The 22,275-nt window shown below is 40.2% G+C and overlaps 1 protein-coding gene across 2 annotated transcripts in view; it reads right to left on the minus strand.

Annotated features, from left to right (window-relative positions):
* Positions 1 to 8,777: 8,777 nt before the first annotated feature.
* Positions 8,778 to 22,275, minus strand: part of abcc3 (ATP-binding cassette, sub-family C (CFTR/MRP), member 3) — a 65,861-nt gene continuing 52,363 nt past the window's right edge. The window contains exons 18-25 of one of the 2 annotated variants that reach the window (XM_053639112.1): positions 16,551 to 16,750; positions 16,219 to 16,345; positions 15,445 to 15,546; positions 14,497 to 14,643; positions 14,167 to 14,325; positions 12,226 to 12,392; positions 11,920 to 12,114; positions 8,778 to 10,584 (exon numbers count right to left, since the gene is read on the minus strand). In XM_053639112.1, the coding sequence (XP_053495087.1) occupies positions 10,476 to 10,584; positions 11,920 to 12,114; positions 12,226 to 12,392; positions 14,167 to 14,325; positions 14,497 to 14,643; positions 15,445 to 15,546; positions 16,219 to 16,345; positions 16,551 to 16,750 (1,206 nt within the window). In that variant the 3' untranslated portion in view covers positions 8,778 to 10,475. The remainder of the gene's footprint in view (positions 10,585 to 11,919; positions 12,115 to 12,225; positions 12,393 to 14,166; positions 14,326 to 14,496; positions 14,644 to 15,444; positions 15,547 to 16,218; positions 16,346 to 16,550; positions 16,751 to 22,275) is intronic. The other variant, XM_053639111.1, reaches the window with a different exon arrangement.

The raw sequence follows: 22,275 nt of genomic DNA on the forward strand, positions 1-22,275 counted from the left end.
GGCAGCTTGAGACTGAGACTTTGATTGGTCTCATTCTTTGATGTGGTTCAGTGCGTATATATTTTTATGCTTAGTTTTGCAGCTTACAGTCAGCAGAGCTTTTAGATCACACAAATTTAATCACTTTCTTATGACTGTAGCCCGAGTAACATAAAAAAAAAAAAAAAAGCTGTTGGCGTAAAATTGTTGCTACAAAACCCCTGTGTATGATGGAATCCACATTTTTCTAAATAAATCTTTACTAATGAACTTCAAAGTAGTTAGGGTGGAAGGTGCTCCTGGGGGGTTCCAGTTCCTGGTACCCCTCCCAGCACTTAATAGGTTCACTTTTACTGTGCTTGTTTTTGTGCCTTGGATTAAGTTTCTGGTGAGCAAATCAAGGAGGAGATTTTTTATAATTACTGGAAACTCGATGTCCTCATATACCCTCGCAGAGCAAAACAACTTGTACACTACACATCAAGGGTGTCAAATGAGGACAAAGGCAGATTCCAGATTATATTGCAGCAGTGTAGCTTAATAATATTGATGATTCCTGAACAAAATATGTGATGTTTGAAATAAATTAAGACTAATCTGATTTAGAATGATAGAATCAGTAGATAATACTGATAATAAAACTTTGAATCAAGCAAACTTTTACAACAGACTTGCATTTACCTTAATGTAAAAGTGCTTAGATTGCCCATTTAGCACTGTTAGCATATTTCATTGCTTTGCTAAGATGATCTATACAATGTCCTTGGACCCCCTGCAAGATGCTTATCTCATTATCTCATATCTAGAGCTCACACGCATAGTGTGAAGGTGACTTTATGAACTTTTCTAAAAAAAAAACACACAAAACTATTCATTCAATTAAGTTGTAATAATGAATTGTTATTTGCAAGTGAATGAGGATGTGTATCTGTTTTAATGGTTATATTTATGTATTTAAAAAAACAAAAAAACAACCCGTGATCCATTTTAAGATTTGTGATAACAAATACTGCTCTAGTAATTCACCCTATGCAAACTACCATAGCTCATAACCCATTGAGAACAACAAAATGTACTTTGTAGTCTGAAAAATATGGTAAATGTCTCTCCTGTTTTATACAATAATAGAGGGTTATATTCAGCCTTTTCAGTCTGGAGAATTCCCAAGATGAGGACAGTGCACCCTCAGGCAGGGATAAAAATCTTTATTGGGAATGTGTGTAAATTGCTGGCGTATAGAGACACAGAACGCGAGGCATCTCCTTTTATGATTGATTACATAAAGAGAAGTTTTGTATGTCTCATTCTTTCACACTTCTGATTCCAGGAGACAGCTCACCTTATCTGCCCTTTGTGGCAGCAATGCATTCACAACGTGTTGAGTGAAAGGTTTCATTTTCGCACGAGAATTTATAAACTGTTGTCAATTCTGACTGATTCAACCTGGGGCGAAAAGCGGGTATGCAGGAGTTGGCTGATTATCTTTTAAAAGCTCAAACAGGGATAATCGTTATTTATACAGCCTTTTTACTTTGAGTAACTCAGATTATACTCATAAAATAGATTCAGCAGTATTAAGGTACTAAGATATACTGTACTAAGGTACAATTAAGGAACCTACAATCACTTCTGTAATCACCTATAAACTATAAATGTTGTATATAAACTTACTAAAAAGCATGACACGTATATTTAGCAAGTCCAAAGAAATATGAATAGGCCAAGTTAAACGAATATATTTTTAATCAGGATTTAACTGCAGCTATGGAGTTTGTGCTCTTAAGTAACACTTATTCCACTATTCCAGAGTTGTTTGGGTGACGTTTGGAAAAAAAACAACCCTCTACCAGCTAGGCTGCACATAATCCTCGAGATTAACAGCAGGCCGGCGTAAGCTTAACAAAATATTGTGATGGGTTAAACTGTTTCAGGAGATCAGCAAGCTATGTCTGAGCTAAACCATTAACATCCAAAATGGATCTAAACCATTTAGACAGACCTTTGGTGTGTGCAGAATTTAACAGGCAACCGATGTTGAGTAAGTATGGGGTAGTTTCTTTTCTTCCTGACTTTCTTTTCCTGGTAAGGATGTGGGCTCCTGTATTCTGAACATAGAATCTGAAGCTTATATGAAGAGACAGCAGGGCAGCCAGCCAGCAACGATGCTCCTATCAGGAGGTTCAAAAGCATGCACTAGTTTCTCAGTGTCATGTAGGGTCAGCATATGTCTTACCCTGAATTCATACCAGACATGTCACGTAAGTGTTGCAATTACATGGCGCCTAGCGTTCAATCCTCACTGCACTCATTCAGCATGCGCTACTAGAATCGCATCTAATATATCTAATATAAGCATTCCTTTCTATCAGAATTCAGGAGAAGGAATAGCAGGTGTGCACGGTGACTGGTATCAGGCAGGACACAAGAAAAGTTGTGGGAGTGTGTGTTTTTAAAATTTTTTTATTGTGGGTAGTCAGATATGAAGCCTGTAGGACAAAGAAAGTCCTCATTGATTAACATTAGAGCTTACGTGTGCAAAATATCACTATGGGAGCAGGCAGGATTGGTCAAGAGTGTCCTTTTGGAGTGGATGAGATTGGTCAGAATTCCTTTGGGAGCGCAAGGGGATTTAAAAGACAGTCGGTCACACACCACTGGGAGGAAATGTGTATTCAACTTTCTCAGCATTACGTGTGAGGTCCTAAAACAGAACCTTGTGTGATAAGCAAATAAAACTTTATGTCTAAATCAAATGCTGTTGCACCAAGAGTTTATCGTATGTAGCACGTAGCATGTTTATAGCACGTAGACTGTACCCACTTTCTCAGCATGATTTCATCAGATAATTCACAGCTACATGGACAGCCCTAGGCAGTTTCATGTTTAAGAAGGTTTGGGTGCACAAAAAAACATCATCACATGCCAGGCTTCATTCAAACCTGTTCTGAAAAGTCTACCGATTCTTGTTTGCATAGACATAGGAATGCTGTTCCGATAACAAACGTCTGCTTTGTTTCGTTCTGAGAAATCTTGCTTTGTCACAACTTCTTAATACCTTCCCCCCTGTTCTTCTGACACTGCCAGCTGCTTGCAGTGATATATGTGGGACCAAGGCAGAGGCCAAACCCATCTGTGTTTCATGTGGTTTGGCCCTTTACACCATGGCAATCTGGGTCTATTGATGCTTTTGTGTCCATCATCTGTCAACGATATGATGGGATGGAACAACAAGTTTTATGAAATGAAGGAAAAGAGAAACATGCAAACCTAAATTCTTCTGACTCCAAACCACAGAACATGAGGTGTCTTGTCTAGAGTGTTCTAGTTTATGCTTGTAGCGTTGCCAATGTTTGGGACCCAAAAGGAATTACATGGCATTGTGCTGAATTATCATTCAGAGCTGTTTCATGACTTAGCCTGATTTAAGAGGTAAAAAAATAACAAATGGTGTACTCGTAAGGATTTTTGCGGTGCATGCCATTCACTCGGGCAATTAATTTAATTTAACATTTGACAGATGAAATAAGTGCTTTCTCTAACTGAGGTATACGAAGACAAAACCTCAGTCATGGTTGTGCTGTGAAAGAATAGCAGCAGCTTTGTCACGTATACACATACACCTTCAGTTCCAGCTTTTGTTTTTATTCAGCAGGAACACATACAGTCAAAAATAAATACGCCTCATGGAAATTGTTGGCTTTTTCGACATATTAGGACAAGCAAACATTTGATCGTCTTCGAAACAGTGCCTATTAATGAAGTTGATATACATGAACAAAGGAAAGGAACAATGAAACAAGGAAAATTAGCTTTGTCAATCATTTATTCAACAGAAATATCAATAGATGTGATATTCGTCTGTTGAAAAAGTAAGTACACCCTTGGCCTCAGAAGCTAGTATTGCCCCCTTTAGCAGAAATAACTTCTTGTAGGCATTTTGCATAATTGTCCACTGGTCTCTCACATCACCTTGCTGGAAATTCCGACCACTCTTCCATGCAATATTCATTCGGTTGCAAGATGTTTGAAGGTTTTCTTGCATGTACTGCCCGTTTCAAATCCCCCCACAACATTTCAATGGGATTCAAATCCGGGCTTTCACTAGGCCATTCCACAACCCTCCATTTCTTCTTTTTGAGCCATTCCTTGGTGGATTTGCTAGTGTGCTTAGCATCACTATCCTGTTGATAGGTCAATTTTTGGTTCAACTTCAACTTTTGGACAGATGGCCTCACATTATCTTCAAGCTCTCTTTGATATGATGCAGAATTCATAGTTGAATCAATGAATGCATGCTGTCCGGTCCCTGAGGCGGTGAAGCAACCCCAAACCATAATATATCCACCACCGTGCTTCACAGTTGGTATGAGGTGCTTTTCCTGAAAATCTGTCTGTGATCTGTGGCAAACATGTCTGCTGTTACTGTGGCCAAAGAATCTATCTTTGATTCATCTGTCCAGAGCACATTCTTTCATTTGTTGTGCTTCACACAATAACCACAAGGTGGCGCATGGAACAACATACTGTAGCTGAATACAGTACAATGAAAATGGAATGTGTGGTCGAATGGTTCACATAAAAATACTGTTTCTGATCAAAACTTATGGTAAACCTAAATTAAACAAGGTTCTAATTTCAAGATTATGTAAAATATAAAGTGAGCATAATCGCGTCTCATATTACAGGTACAATAACTATAGTATTTAAGTTTTTGTATGTCTTTTAGGATAGTGCAGTGGTAGCATGCAGGTTTAGTGTACTAGTGAAAGGGATTTGTGCCTCAGCTCAACTAATTGTTTTTTAAATGAGCGTGGTTTTTTCACTGTAGAAAGTTCATCGAGGTAACACTGAATGAATTCCACGTGGACAACATTGACTGGAGGTCCACGCCAGTTAGAAAGATTCAAGTGTGGACTATTAGCAAGTTATTGTCATTCATTCATATAATTCCAACACTGGGACAGTGGTGGCTTAGCAGTTAAGGCTCTGGGTTACTGATCAGAAGGTCAGGGGTTCAAGCACCAGCACTGCCAAGCTGTCACTCTTGGGCCCCTGAGCAAGGCCCTTAATCCTCTCTGCTCCAGGGGTGCTGCATCATGGCTGACCCTGTGCTCTGACCCCAACTTCCTGATATGCTGGGGTATGCAAAGAAAGGAATTTCACTGTGCTGTAATGTATACATGACCAATAAAGGCTCATTATTAATTAATTTTTTTCACTATTTAGCTGTCTTTTTATTTTAAAGATCTAATAAAATTCCATATATAAAATAATTTTATTTTAAGTGTCATGTTTGTGATTTTTAGGTTATTCGTCATTTAGTACAGCTTCTGACCATCAAATCAAAACGGACTTGTGATTTGATGACATAATTCTTATTCATTCAAAAACAGAAGTAACTAAAAACAAAAATGCTACTTTAAATTTTACCTCCGACAGCATGCTTTCAGTTGATGGATGCTCCATTTATATTTTTAATGAGCTGCAGAGATATTCAAGACAACTATATTATATATTTTTGAATTTAATATATAAAATTGTTTTATTCACAAGTGTCATGTTTGTGATTTTTATTCGTTATGTAGAAAATTTAGATCAAGTAATGTCCAGAAATTGGTGCATTTTTATAGCATACCATTGAATTTTCCAGTTTAACTTTTATTTAACTGTAGATCAAAAAATAAAGAAATGCTTTGTAGCATTTTACAATGACAGAAATCACTTCCTATTCCAAATGCACTTTGACTTTTTCCATCTTCAGAACACTGAATGAATATTCTTCATGCTAGGGGAAAAAATGTTACAATATTTTTTGCAATTTTATATTGAGTCTTACTGAGCAACTGATAATCTCTTACGGACCTGTTTCACTGTCCCACCAGGTACAATTGTGAGCAAGATTTTTTTTTAAAGTTAGTGAAAGTACCACTAACTTTTTAAAACCTTTTTAGAAAAGGAATGCTGTTTGTTGAATTGGGCAATCCAGGGAGTAAAATGCATATGCTGTAGCTTCAATAGCTTTGGATTCACATGCAAATGTACCGGGCGATTAATAAGCAATTATCATCTTTAAGTAATCTTATCCTTTGCCTCATCAAGTTGAAGGGAAGCAGCAGAAGCATAAAACTTGGAGAGTCACATAAATTATATCCAGGTCAAGTCATTTGTACGTATTTGCAGTCTATAATATCAGAGAGAAGCGCTGCTGAGAGGTGATAATAGTTGGGGGTAAGGGGAGATCCACGTGTCAATAAGTAACTGGCGAAAAAGTTACAGGATTCATCCTCTTCAAAAACAAAAAGAATTTCTTTGTTGCTGAACCCAATCGTACGGAAGCCCTAAGTGGCCATGTATTATTATTATTATTATTTTTCTTTGCCTTCATCCATCCCGCAGCGAGTGTTTCGCAACTAGTATCCATGGTATAATTTTTGGGTATAAAAAGAGTATCTTAGAGAGGCAGAGTCTCTCAAAAGTAACGATGGGCAGAGGTTCACCAATCTTTTTTGAGACGTGTTGCTGCCATCAAATTGAAAATTACCTAATTTTTCCCTTAAAATGGTACATTTCCTCAGTTTAAACGTGTGATATGTTCTCTACGTTTTATTGTGAATACAATATGAGTTTGAGATTTGCAAATCATTGCATTCTGTTATTATTTACATTTTACACATCATTTATATGTTGATGCTGACAGTTGTTGTGTCTTCCTCATTTTTTATTTTTAGCTGGAAACCCCACAGATGCCTTTTCCTTCAGCAAAGGGAAAGTTTGAAATTATGGCCCTGTGCAATGCATGGGGTTTATTCATGTAAAAAAAAAAAAATCAGGTTGCTGGTGCAGCCATCCATATGGAGGTCTGCAAGTAGAGTCTCTGTATTTTCTGTCAGTCTCGTTTTTGAAAACTTTTCGTGCAGTTTCATTTGAAATATATTTTGGGAAGTTCAGTGGAATGACATCTACACTTTGGGTTTGTGTGGGCCTAGGGTTATGGGTCATTTGCACCTGTACTTGGGGTTGGGTGTGGATAATTCTTGTTATACATTTTCACATCTTCCTTTTCACACCTCCAACATGTAGGTCGACTGGTCAGGTAGAGCTGAACCCTCATAGAGCAACTGTTCAGTGGGGATAAAGACATAGTGGTCAAAAGTAAAAGTAATAATAATTGTATGGGTAAGAGTAATAAAGTATACAATAAGGAGACTACTCAAGTTACTAGTTACTTCGGATCTGAATCTGATTAAAATCAAGGAAAATCCTGAATTTCACACTGTGTGTGTGTGTGTGTGTGTGTGTGTGTGTGTGTGTGTGTGTGTGGGTGTTGACACACTCGCTTCTACCCCCTCTCCAGGACGCTAAAAGCGTGAGCGGTTGTTGTGTCAGACCACTGCAGAGCATCGCGAAGCTCAAAACATTTGATATACGTCTAAGCAACGTTGACCTAATTTACTGATACACAGTAAGCAAGTCTTTAAGCAAAGAAATATGAAAGTGAAAATCAGTAAAAATATGTACAAATACTAAACAATAAGTATGTAAAATAGGTATGCTTTTTAAAAAGTTGTACACAAATCAAGTAGGGACACAAAGTTTATATGCATACTTAGAAAATAAGTACGCATACTAAAATTTTAAGTATGCATGCCAAAATTGAAATATATATATATACTTCAAAATAAGTTTGCAAAATAAACATACTCACAAAATCCAGTATGTTTTTATTTCAAAACATTTGATCTACGTCTGTAAGTCTTAGGGGTAAAAGTAATATTTAGGACATGGGGAAGCTCTACTTCTTTCATGGCTGCCAAAAATAGTACTGTTAACTGCATGCTTTATTAAATGCATATCTTCACACTGATATCATGGATATGAGATTCAAACTTGCACATGTTTCGGTTCCAAGGGTTTCATCCAAAAACTAGTTATTGGTTAGGTTCATTGGTCAAACCTTAGGTGTTTCCTATTGCTTATATGTCAGGTTGAGCATCAGAATCATGCTGAAACAATTCATTCAATCATCTACATATTTGTCCCAGTCAGAGACACAGTAGTCTCACAAGTCAGACTTTTATCTAAACCATTAAGTGGCAGGTTTTCAAGAGGTGGGAGAAAACTGGAGAACCTGTAGGAAACCCACACAGGCCCAGGAGGAACTGCGAAGCTCTGCAAACGTGACCACAATTCAGCGTTGAACCAGCAACCCTTGGAACATGAAGTAATAACACTACCCATTTTGCCAACTCACCACTGCAGTCATTCATCAAACCTTAGGTTTTTACTATTCCTTATATGTCAGTTTGAGCATCTGAATCGTGCTGAAACACTTCATTCATCCAATTTATTTATCCAGGTCAGAGATGCACGAGCCAGCTAAAGTTTAACTAGCTTACCACATGGATTAATTAACTAAGCAATGTTTACCTAATTTACTGATACAGAGAAGTCTTTAAGCAAAGAAATGTGAAAGTACAAATCAGTAAAAATATGTACAAATACTAAACAATAAGTATGCTAAATATGTATGTTTTTTATAAAGTTATACACAAATTAATTCTAGACAAAGTTTATATGCATACTTGAAAAATAAGTATGCATACTAGAATTTTAAGTATGCATGCCAAAATTTAAATATACATACTTAAAAATCAGTTTGCAAAGTAAGTACTGTATATACTCATTGGCAAACTGTCGTCTTGCAAAGGCTTTTTCCTGGCGCGCCTCCTGTGCCGGTCAAATTTGTGCAATCTCGTTCTGATTGTAGAAGCATGCACTTTGACACTAACAGTTGTTTAAAAGGCTTACTAGCAGATCGTGTGATGAAGTTTTGGGGTTCTTTTGCATCAGACAGTCTGCTCTTGGGCTGAATTCGCTGGGACGGCCAGTCCTGGACAAATTGGCAGTGATGTACAGAAGATGGTACACACTTTATCTCTTCACTGAAAAATAATTAGCACAGGATTGCCTTTTTTTTAGAATTAAATGTTGACTTTGTTCCAAAGTCAATGTAATTCCCTGGTGCACTGCAATTTCCTCCTCAAGTGTGATTCTTTTCTATCTGTTACAAAATCTTCTCCATAGGAGTGAGCAGTCAGGACTGAAACTTGGGAGGCAAAGAAAGGCCAAGTTCATTAACATTCCTCCATCATCTGTAATGGCTTTATATCAGCGTTGCTGTGGTTTAAATTTGTAAATGGTTTATATTTTTGATAGTAGAACCATTGCAGATACATGCAAGATACAGAAGGAGCAACTGAGATTGGTCAGAATTCCTTCTAGAGTGATATTTAAAAAAAAATAATCTAAAAACAACTTTGTCTTCCCATTTAGAAATTAGGTTGCTGGAACGTCAGATGTACAAGTGCGCATGTCGTGTCAACATACGTGTGCTATTTGGGAAAACTTGATAAAAAAAAGTGAGGCACATTATCAGAAAGATTATGAAGTTTTAATTTATAAAATGATTTGTACTCAAAGTGAATTACATATTAATATTCGAAAACATATTCGGGATCACTCACCCAGAATAGGACAGCGGTGGCTCAGTGGTTAAAGGCTCTGGGTCCCAGGTCAGAAGTTCAAGCCCCAGCACTGCCAAGCTGCCACTGTTGGGCCCTTAACCCTCAATTGCTCAGTTGTATAAATGTAAGTCACTCTGGTTAAGTGTGTCTTCCCAAAAAATGTTTTTAAATGCCATAAATGTAAATTTATATTTCTCAAGTTTATTAAAATCTCCCATAGTGTTTTATAGTCTTACATACGTATATATTTGTTACAGATGAAATATTAAAATCCTGTTTTTTTACTATTCAGAAAATAGACCTCATATGTGTTTTCACATGTTCACAGCATACATTTTGCCATGAATCTAATCAACTTAATCAGTGAAAGCTGTTCTTTTTCTGAATCTAAATGGAGCAAACAGTGCAAGACTAGATCATATGAGGTGTAAACATGTAGCTGCTAAAGGAAAAAATAGATATGATCCCTTTAACTCGAAACATTAAAATAAAGATGGCTGTAATATTAATGCTTCTGTGCTGAAGCTTCAGCATTTCAACATCTCAGACTTGCATGTCATTCTGAATCTGATTGTCCTGCAAAAAATTTTGGTCACAAACTCAACTTTGGAACTTCCTGATGACAGCAAAAAATTATATTGATGCTATTGCTTTCGACAATAAAAGTAACATAATTCCACATTTGTAATAAAATATGTACTGTACAAAAGAGGAATGGCACCATTCTTGAAACAGCATTTTTTTTCCCTATTGCGAAGCCTTAAAAGTAACTTAAATAATACAGTACAAATACAGACTGGTTCATCATTAAAATTCGGTGGCCAAATTAACAGTAGCACTGCAGTTCATATAAAACAACAAGAATGCATAAAAAGAAAAACAATTACAGGTCCACATGAGTAACAAAACATAGATACATTCACTGTCTCTCTGTAGATGAAGGCATCGTTGTGTTTCTACAGCTCTGACGGCTCACACCAACCCTGCGTCTTTTGCCATGCCATGGAATATTCCTTTCTGTGCGAGAAGGTTTGCTGGTGTGTCAAACTCTGCTATCTGTCCCTTGTCCAACACCACAACTCTGTGAACAAAAAGAGAATTTAATTAAAAACAATCAAGTAAACTTAAATATTACAAATACGTAAGGTGTAAAAACTACAGATGAAATCAATATGAGCTCCAAAGAGATGCCAGCACTATTGCTGTGGTGGTCTTGCCAATTCTCATCTACTAGCTACGTATCCGTCCCCCAGCACGCGACAACTACCAACCGAGGTAGGGTGAACGCCCGCTTCGTCCGAGATACACGGAGCATCTTTTCAAACTGCGTCTTTGCATGTTAGCGTTGCGATGCAGAGAGACGGATCATGGGTAAACGTGGCATGCAGAGACATGCAAGCGTGCAGTCCTCCCACGAGATAACTACATGTCGTGTGTCTCTTCAGTGCTCTGCGTCAGGCAAATGCTGACTGTTAGGTTTGAGAGGCGTGTCTCGTTGTGTACACGAAAATGGTTTGTTACTGTCCAGAGTACATCCGAAGTGTAAACAATAAAATGCTAAACAAAAATGTTTCCTTAGCGAGCTTGTCCTGAAAGTGTAGTTCATTCAAAATCTATTATAAAACTCTCACGCTGAACAGCTAGTATTATTACACATTACACATCCGTTGGTAAATAGGAAACAGAATATAAAACTAGAGATGCACCGATGTATCGGCCGATAAAGACCATTTTTCACCGTTGAAAGATTTAAATGAAGATGAGTTGACAAAAAAGTATATATTGCACAGAAAAATAGATTTGTAGAGTAGTATATTTCATATCCAGTTAATGTTAATATATAAAAAAGTTGATATTATATATTACCAGTTTGATGTTCAGTGATGAAGTAGAAATGCTTTTGTTAGTGGTGAGTGAATGTGAGACTAACAGGAGGTTTTTTACAATTCAGTCAATGTTAATAGGAATTAATAACATTCAATAAGTGAAGAAATCTTACTTTAATCTTCAGAATTGTGTTCGTGTGTTAATGTTCATTAGAGTAATGTGTTTTCTGTTTATGAGACCAGTCACTGTGAAACAACTTGTTGAAATGGAGAGAATAAAGTTTTTATTTGCATTTCTTTCAGAATTGTGGAATTAATTATTATTCATTTATAAGAAGGCGTAAAAGGCAGAACTATCGGTATTGGTTGATGTTACTCTGAATAATCGGTTCTTGTTATCGGCTGAGAAATTTATTATCGGTGCATCTCTAGTTAAAACGGATAAATTCCATGATAAAATCGAACGTTTTGGTTCTAAAATCTGATTGGCTGGGCCACATGTGAAGCTGTTGTAAAATTTTCAACATATGCACACCTGTATTAATGGACCAGATTTTAAACCAAACTAGTAAAGAGTAATCAAGTCATACCTTGTGTAGTCCATGATGGTGTTGAGTCTGTGAGCGATGGTGAAGACTGTGCAGTCCTCGAACTGTGTGCGGATGGTGGACTGGATGAGATCGTCTGTCTCCAAGTCAACAGCAGCAGTGGCTTCATCGAGGATGAGGATTCTCGTCTTTCTTAACAAGGCTCGAGCCAAACAGACGAGCTGCCTCTGTCCCACACTGCGCACACCCAGAATACAATGGCTGTGAGCTCATAAGTATAAACCCTACTGCAATCATCAAGCACTAAAACCTATTAAGTGAAACCTACAGGAGGTGTTGTTGATGTACCTTAAATTCTCTCCTCCTTCCGAGCACTCCAAGCTGAGTTTAGCGGGCTGGTTGCTGACAAACTTATATAGGTGAGACAACTTCAGAGAGTTCCAAATATCGTCATCACTGTATTTTTCAAAAGGGTCAAGGTTCATCCTCAACGTCCCTGAGAACAGAACTGGTTCCTATAAAAATGATGCAGATCACATTTAAATCTTTACAGTTCCCTTCCCCTGGCCAAATGACATATTTTGTTGACTTTTTTTTTTTTTTTTAAAGAGAAAAGAAGTAAACATAACCTCTTCTGCAAACTATTTCACTTTTATGAAAGGTGCCAATAATTCTGGAGGGCACTATATTGAAGGAGTGGTTTAAATAAAGTATAATATACATTTCCCCCATCTTTCTTAATTCTTTCATCTTTCTGTCATTTTGATAAAAGTCAATGTTTGCCACATCTGTCCATAGAACATCTACTGGATAAGATGAATAAGATCGACTGGCTCGTCTTGGTACTTTCTATCACATTCTAATCCGGTATTTTGAAGTTTTGACTGTCTTGATAATTGTGCTTCTGCAAACAGCAGATACTGACACCTTCATTCTCACCCTATAAAGTTGTTCCTCATTTCAGAGACAGCTGATGTGGGCTTGTTCGTCTCAGCTTATTTTCTTTAATCTCTTCCAGTTAGTTTCAGTTACCTAGTTATCCATCCATCCATTTTCTGTACTACTTATCCTGCACAGGGTCGCAGGGAGCCTGTAGCCTATCCTAGGGGACTCGGGGCACGAGCCGGGGGACGCACTGGACGAGGTGCCAACCTATCGCAGGGCACGATCGCACACACATTCACACACTACAGACAATTTGTAAATGCCAATCAGCGTACAACACGTCTTTGGATTGGGGGAAGAAACCAGAGTACCCGGGGGAAACCCTGAAGCACAAGGAAAACATGCTAACTCCAAGCACGCCGTGCGGAGGCGGGATTCGAACCCCCGACCAATAGAACGTGCTAACCCTTATACTCTAGAAATTCAAATTCTAAAAACCCACACCATGATTCTTGCTTGCTTTTCTTTTATAGTCTTCATCTTTCGCATAGGTCTAAGGAATCCAGAAAGCACTTCCAAGCGAAGATCAAATGCAAAAACAACAGATCACGACCATACAAAAGCGCACGCATTCATAGGAGCAGTAACAAAAAATTCACATTACCTCATACTAATCGAAACACATTATCCTAAACACAAAATATATAAATACTTACAAAGATTCTGTACCTTTGCATCTTTTTATGCTAAAAATCCAACACAAAATCCATAATCCTTAAAACTATACTGAGTAATGCATGAATAAAACTACAGGAAACCTTGACGTCATTATGTGTATCAATATTGATCAATTCAAATGCAATCAGTCCGCTGTGTCACACAACTAGCATTGTGTAGTGTATTTGTTTATACAGTATTACTATTGTAGCAGTCTTTAATACTCCATACTTAAATCTGAGATCAGCAAAGAGGGGTAAATGAGGACAGGTGGTTCTCATGGTTAGAAGGTGAATTCGCAGAAATAAATGTGCTTAAAAGTGAATCAGGGTCACAAGAACAAGAATTACTGCCGAAAACAAAGGACAAGCCCAGAATGTTAACAATCTGGACGTGAACTCGCAGCAAATTAGCTACAGTTGTGTTTGGAGTCAAGCATGCTAATTAGCCACTGATAAACATTTCAAGATGTTTTGTGAGTCTAAAGCTGCTTTGGATTGTACATTCTTGCCAGCATGAAATTTTCTGGCGCTCAAACTAGCAATTCTTTTTTTTTTTCCTTTTTTTTTTTTGCGGACACATTAAAACCCAACATGAGAGAAATATTAATTTAACAATAAATTTTCAAAGCGGTGTTTAAATTAAAACAGACTGCATGGGGCGGGTGAAGGAGACTGAGTGTTCGACCTGGGGGATGATGGTGAGTTTGGATCTTAGGTCGTGCAGGCCGATCTCAGCGATCTTTACACCGTCGATGGTAATTTCCCCTTCTGCTGCCTCCAGAAGACGGAACAGACACAGTGTCATGGAGGACTTGCCTGCTCCGGTCCTACCCACAATGCCAATCTGCAAACACACAGATTTTCCAAAATTAAAAAAAGGGATATATACGGTATATATTTGTTTATGTTATGTTTTGTATGTAAGTTGTCGCTATGTACAATACAATGCAGAGCAAAAGGAAGTCTTAGAAGCAATACTTCAGCAGTATCTGCACTACTTCAAGTCATTACTGACCTTTTCTCCTCCTTTCACCTGGAGAGAAATGTTCCTCAGCACCAAGTCAAGTCCCTCCCGATACCTCACACTGTAATCAGTAAACGTCACGTTGCCCTCAGAAGGCCAGTCAGATGAAGGCTTTTTATCCTCCACCTCCCATGGTGCCTACAGAGATCCATGTACTTTTTTCAATCAATAACTGTGCTATGTCCACACAGCAGCTTTATAAGTAGATTAATACGGTGTTTACATATGAATTAATAAGTTAAATGATTATACAGTGCCCTCCACTAATATTGGCACCCTTCGTAATTATGAGCAAAGAAGGCTGTGAAAAATTGTCTTTATTGTTTAATCTTTTGATCTATTGTTAAAAAAAAAAAAATCTCTCATGGATATCAAATAATTACAAACACAACACAGGTTTATCCAAAAAAAAAAAAATCTTTGTTAAATATAGTTATACAAATTATTGGCACCCCTATGAATTCATATGAGAAAAATATATTTGAAGTATATTCCCACTGATATTTTACATTATTTTAGTACACCTGGGTGACTAGGAACAGAAAATTGTTCAACCATGACTTCCTGTTTCACAGGGGAATAAAATTGAGGAGAAAAATACAAAAAAAAGTACTTGAAGAGGTGACTTTATCCAGGAAAAGACTATCCTCTTCTGAAGGGATGTAAATGAATTACATTAATCGGATTTAACAGATAATGTTGTCTAAATGGATACAAATACAGATATGAATAAGAGGCACACTACTTATTTATTTTTTTTGTAGAAAGCTAGCCAGAAAGGCTAAAAGTTGCCAGTTGACATAATTGACTAATTTGCATATTCACTGAACCGTCACGATCGTCATGACGGTCATGATCTAGGCTCTTTTCTGAAATAAAGATGCTAAAGAGTCACCAAATATAGCGACAAAGTCATATCGCTATGTTGGCAATACTGACCTCAGGTGGCGTCTCTGAGTACTCCTTCACTCTCTCTACTGCAACAATGTTGCTCTCAAGGTCAGAGGTCATTCTCACCATCCAGTTCAGCGACATGGTGACCTATTGAACAGGGACGGTGAAAATCTTTATGTGATATGAGCATTAAAGATGGCAGTAAGTAAGACTAAACAAAAGTTCTACTCAACTACAGGGAAGTCTTGACAAGTGGATTTAAAAAATTTTTTCCCCACACAAAGAGGCTGATGTGTTACACAGCTATAAAAACACTGCGGCACTAATGTCTCAAGGGTAACTGTTTTATTGGTTTCGGATTAAAAAGCCACTGTTGCAGAAATGATGAGAGTGTGAACTGTGACTAACACGTATGACCAATGTGACGAATATATTTACAGCCAGCTGAACATGTACTGTATGTCAGGTGTCAGTTATGCATACCGATATCTGGATAAAATAATAGCAGGACGAGTAAAAATACTTTTTATTGAATTACAATTTGTGTTTGTCATTGTATAAGATCTGGCCACCTTATACAATGCCCCACCTTTCTCATACTGTAGTCTGAAACAATTTCATGCTGTTTCACAATATAACACAGTGATGTCTACAACATTAGCAGATATGTTTAGCACATTTGTTTATGTCATATCTACATATGGACTTAATAAATCTGCAATACACAACATGAATATGCTCACATTGATGTGTTCTGCACATTTACTACATGGACTATTTACTACAAAGCTGCTTGACAAAACTGTTTCGATACACTACCTGCAGGGCATAAGTGACGGAGAGCCCCACCAGCCCTTCGCTTAGGCTCTCCTTCCCGATCACGGCAAACAGAGCAGCAAACAGCACAATGCAATTTCCAATAAACTCAATTCGTACCCCCAGCCACCTGGACCCATCAAAACACACCACTGTCATTACACATAAAAACACAATGGCTTTCAGCATTCGCCTTCATATGAATGGTGGGCTAAACAAGCATCACTGGTGGTCTTGCCAAAGACATTACTGCAAGTAAAGAAAATAATTGGCAGAGACTGAGACTGAACATCTGCAGACAATCATGCGTCCAGAGGGAGTGAGGCCAGACCTACCTGTTGGAAACAATACCAGGGTAGTAACTCTTTTGGTTCTCATCCACCTTCACATCATTCATGAGCACAAAAGGAGTGTTCAGCCCATAAGCACGGATCACGCTAGTGCCAGTGATGGTCTCCGAAAAATGCGAGTATATAGGGGATCTACTGATCGACTCCAGTCTCTTTAGCTGCCGCGAGGAGGCTACATAAAATCTCTACAGAGGAGATGAGGAGGGGAGAGACAGACAGCAGGTTTAACAGCTATGGCCATAACAGAGCAGAAATGAAACAAGGAGCACACAGTATAATGGGGTGAGGATTCCAAAAACACCATAGTGAATCTACCGTGTAAACAGTTACCATCATTTTAGTGTTTAAAATTGTTACACAAAAATGACATTTTTTCTCACTGAAGATTATAGTTTAAATGAATAATGAACAATTCAGTTTTTCATTTAAAAAAAAGAAAGAAAAGGAAAGTGAATCAGACTTTCTCTTGTATAAAAGATAGCACGACTTCGGAAGTAGTTTGTACATGAATGTGCCATATATTTCACAGGTGAAGCAAACCATTTAGCTTTTTTTTTTTTTACAGCATATCCCAAATGTCTCCGTATGTAGGGGAAATTAACAGTTTTTTTTTTTTTTTTTTAGCAAAATGTCTTCCAAAATTTTTCATACTTAGTTTATATGTATATATTTTTTCAGAGCGCCTTTGAGAATGCCTTTGTCAAAAGAAGAACGTACTGAAATCATTCTCGTGGCTGGGAAGCTGTCGCAAGGTTGAGATGGACGTTAACAGGAAACGTGGTGAGCACATCACATGCACACACAACTTTCGCCAAACTTATTCAACCAATTCAAAAAGACTGGAAGTATAGTGGGGGCCTGTCGGGGTGAACAGCTAACTTTTGATGACCTCGTGGATCTGACCATAAGGCTGGACCGTCTGCGCCGTACCAACCGTTCCATATCACACGGTTTACTGCCAGCTGAGCCGGGCGCAGCAAGCGAACCTATGCAGCTCGGAAGGGCACGGTCCCGCAAGGAGGAGAGGGAGAGAAGACGCAATGAGTTCCGGTGCTTCTACTGCGGTGAGGACACCCATGCCGTCCGCCAATGCCCGCACAGGAGGCGCTGAGGGAACGGGGGGCGCACTGACAACCCACCTTGTCATGCCCGGGTGAGTCCTAACCAGTCTTGTAGGTCTCACATATTTTCTGTACCTGTCGTGATAGAACATTCAGGCTGTTCTTTTGTTCTTTCAGCACTCATCGACTCCGGAGCAGCGGAGAACTTCATAGATGAGAAGACGGCGCAGGAGCTCGGCCTTCCCATACGTCCCCTCCTCCGTCCTCGTGAGCTCCAATCCATTGATGGGTCGCCTATAGGAGGAGGCGTAATATCTCACAGCACACACCCTGTCTGCCTTCAAGTTAGCGCCCTTCACCACGAAACTCTGGTCCTTTACCTCACGGTCTCCACCAGACACCCCGTTATACTCGGACTCCCCTGGCTGGAACTGCACAACCCCCAAATCTCCTGGACTGACAAGCAACTCACCCAATGGTCCCCGTATTGCTTGCAGAATTGTTTGAGGGGCCCCACGGTCCCTTTGGCCACCACGACTGTGGAGAGTCCCCTGTCGCCTGCCTCAGTTAAAATTCCCCCCGAGTACCACGACCTCCTTGAGGTGTTCAGCAAGGAGAGGGCCAGTTGTCTCCCACCTCACAGGCCCTACGACTGTGCCATTGACCTCCTCCCCGGGCCAGCCTACCTCGGGGCCGTGTTTACCTGCTCTCCCAAGCGGAGCAGCTGGCCATGGAGGAGTACATTCAGGAAGCTCTCCAGCAGGGGTACATCCGACCGTCCACATCCCCTGCGTCTGCCGGGTTCTTCTTTGTGGAGAAGAAAGGAGGGGGCCTCCGACCATGCACTGATTATCGGGCCCTCAACCAAGTGACCGTTAAGTACCGATATCCGCTGCCTCTCGTCCCCTCAGCCTTGGAACAGTTACGGTCCGCCACCCTCTTCACTAAGCTGGACCGCCGCAGCACTTATAACTTAATTCGTATTAGGGAGGGGGACGAGTGGAAAACGGCCTTCAGCACCACCTCTGGACATTATGAGTACCTGGTCATGCCGTATGGGCTCGCTAACGCCCCCTCCGTGTTCCAGAACTTGATCAACGACGCTCTGAGGGACATGCTAGGAAAGTACGTCATCGCCTACATTGACGACATCCTGATTTATTCGACCTCCCTGGAGGAACATGTCCAGCATGTCCGGCACGTACTGCAACTCCTCCTGCAGTACCAGCTGTACGTAAAGGCAGAGAAGTGCGAATTCCACCAGCACACAATCTCTTTCCTGGGGTATATCATTAGCCCAAGGGGAGTTGCCATGGACCAGCGTAAGATTCGGGCGGTTGTGGAGTGGCACACTCCGCGAACCGTCAGGGAGTTGCAGCGTTTCCTTGGCTTTGCAAATTTTTACCGAAGGTTCATTAGAGACTTCAGTAAAGTAGCGCAACCCCTGACATCGCTCCTGAGAGGTAAGCCCAGGCGACTGCTGTGGACACCAGTTGCCCAGGAGGCTCTGGAGAGACTTAAGCGGGCTTTCACCACAGCTCCCATTCTCAGACACCCGGATCCCTCCAGGCCATCTGTCGTGGAGGTCGACGCGTCGGAGGTGGGAGTGGGAGCAATTCTATCGCAAAGGTTTGGTGCAGCGGTGCCGGAGGATTCCCCACCGGAACCGTTGGAGATAGAAGGCCGCCCAGCCTACCGCGTCCGCAACATTCTAGACTCCAGACGGAGGAGAGGGGGACTTCAGTATCTGGTAGACTGGGAGGGGTATGGACCAGAGGAACAGTGCTGGGTCCCAGCCCGAGACATTCTGGACGCAGGCCTGTGTAAGGACTTCCACGCGGCCCATCCAGACAAACCGGCCCCCCGGAGGGGGGGGAGGCCTCGGAGAACTTCGGCTCCTGGAGTGAGCCCTTTGGGGGGGGGCTCTGTTACGACACGGTGAAATCAGCGTGGCAGCTCACAAAGTGTAGTGCTGCCCAGGGACGTGGTGGAGGAGGACTACACTTCCCAGTCATACCCGCGCTCGAGTACGCCGGAGTTCTAATTACGAACACCTGTACACACCTAAGGTTATATAAGGGCCTCCTTAGCATGAGCCGCTCGCGAAGTAACCGCTCAGCAGCCTCGTCTCTGTTTGATTACCAAGCCGGTTTCATTATAAGTGTTTTCCCTGGTGCTCGACTTCACGCTCGTCTCTCACTACGCTTTTGCCTACGTCCCTGATATACAGCTTACCTGCTCTGTCCCGAGTCGATTCTCGTCCTGTGTTCAGTCACACGCCATCTCTCCGCTCGCCCGCGCTTGTCTCCGTCTGCGCTTCGTAACATGGACGTCCAACAACATCCACTGACGAAGGCTCAACCGACACGGTGCTGGCAAACATACTCCCCTGTATTTATGGAGACTTTTGGGACACACTGTATAATCATTGTGCTAAATAATATACTAATTATCAGTGCTGAAATCTCTGCACGTGCTTCCTGGAATCCTCACCATTTTAAGTGACAATTATGAAACAATAAAAAAAAAAAAATGATGTACCATTGTAATATTATTGTGTATTCAGTTTAACTTTTAACATGAATGTAACAAAGACACAGAACACTCAAAGCAAGGTTAATCAGTCCCAAATAATAATAATTAAAAAAACCCAACAAACATAAACAGATAATCTTGATTATTTAAAATCTCATGCAATGCTGAAGCCAAACCAAAAGCAAGGAAAGAATCATAAAGAAGGCTGGAGTAAGTCATGTGAATGTAGTATGGGTTTGCAAGTTATACTTTACAATAGAGGCACATATGGACATGTTCAAAAATCCCTACAGAGTAGTTGTTGTAGTTAATACACTTATTGGAAGGGTATTGACCCCTACTACACATGCCCTCCACTGTCTCAGATAGGCCCCTTTGTATAGCATTAAAGATGTTAGGATTGGTGGTCAGTTTGGATAAGGGTTAGTATGACTACGTCATATTCCGTTGCTCAAAAGCTTCACATAGGATCAAATTTACTACAATGTTATGCTCTTGGAATGCGCAAAAATCACTGAGAAGTATCAGATCTAAAACTAGCGCTCACTGATCACAACCTTCCATAAAAGCCAGCTGGTTTTTCGTTAACAAAAGGCCAGGTAGAATGGAAAAGTCATTCTGGATGACTGGATGAGATGATATTAGTATGATTGTATGGGTAGAACACTAGTATTAAAGATAGAGAAATCAAGTCTGGCTCAAGACACAAGTTAAATGAGGCCGGGGACAAAAGCAACATATCAGACAAATGAAAAGAACCTGAAAAAGCACATGATAGAATGATCGTCTACATCTCAACTCCCACAGCAGACTACTCCTACAAACAGCTGTTCTTTATGCACACCCAGTTGCATCATTAGCATATCTGGATAGAATTTAATTTCACCATCACGGTAAATTGGTAGCAATATTTTTTTAGATATCAGTGACATCTTATAAGTCAATTAATTCAAAAGAGGTTTTAGTCTGCACCACTTGGCGTTCCCATTTCAGTTGGATAAAGAACATCTGATGATAAACACTCCCAAATGACTTAACCAGGCAACCAAACTACAGCGTGTCCCACTACAACAATGGCAATGTGACTACACAGACTAATACAGTAAACATAATGACACATGTTAGCATGCTGCATTAATGAGTTAATGTTCCTAATTACCTGGACCCACCAATAGAACATCATTAACGGCACTATGACTATGAAGAACATAGGGGTGAGGGCAGAGCATATGACCAGCACAGTGAAGGTGTACCAGAAAGTGCGCATCCAGATATCGATATTTTCTGGAATGAGAGAGTCTATTGTGTCCACATCTTTGCCGAAGCGATTCAACATGCGCCCTGAGGGGTTGGACTCAAAAAAGGTCTGCGGCGCCCTCAGAACAGCGCCGAGCATATGGAGGTGGGTGATGTAGGCAGCCTTCAGCATACCGTAGACTCGGCTCAGTAAAGAGTTGGCCAGAATCAGCACACCTGTGTGGAGGGGAGGGGAGATTTAATCAGCTGATCAATGGACTCGTATACTCATTCGTTCACTCCCAGAGTCACGCTTTGTGTTCAGTTCATTAGGGGGGTGTTTGAGGGCATTTCAGGTTGACTGCTATAACATGCCAGAGAGATCTGGAATAAAAACAAAGGTAGTGTGAAGTATCACAAAGAACCCACATTTGACGTCTCGCCGGTACATCATCCATCAAAGTAAGTCCAAAAGCGAAAGAAGGGACGCCAAACATATGAATAATGCTCTGTGCATCCGATCTGAGCTCTGTTATATCTGAAATGAAAAGTCTACTCTACAATTCCCTATACCAGCGGTTCTTAACCTGGGGGTCAAGGGAAAACTTTTATTTTAAACAATTACGCACAGAGACGTTCACAGAGAAGCCACTGGTGGATTTTTGGATATCGCATCGACCTATCTCTGTGAGACTGGATTTTCAGCCCTGAAGAGCAAGTATAGAGCCAGGCTCATGGTCGAAGATAGTTTGCGTCCTTTCCTCAGACTACTAGCCACGACTGGACCGCATCCTGTATCAAAGCCCAACCATCCCACTGAGTGAGTAGTCTGAAACATTGGGTGGGTGGGGGGTATGTCAAAACATTGTCAATCTTAC

This window comes from Ictalurus furcatus, chromosome 13 (assembly GCF_023375685.1).
Source record: "Ictalurus furcatus strain D&B chromosome 13, Billie_1.0, whole genome shotgun sequence".
NCBI classification, from domain to species: Eukaryota; Metazoa; Chordata; class Actinopteri; order Siluriformes; family Ictaluridae; genus Ictalurus; species Ictalurus furcatus.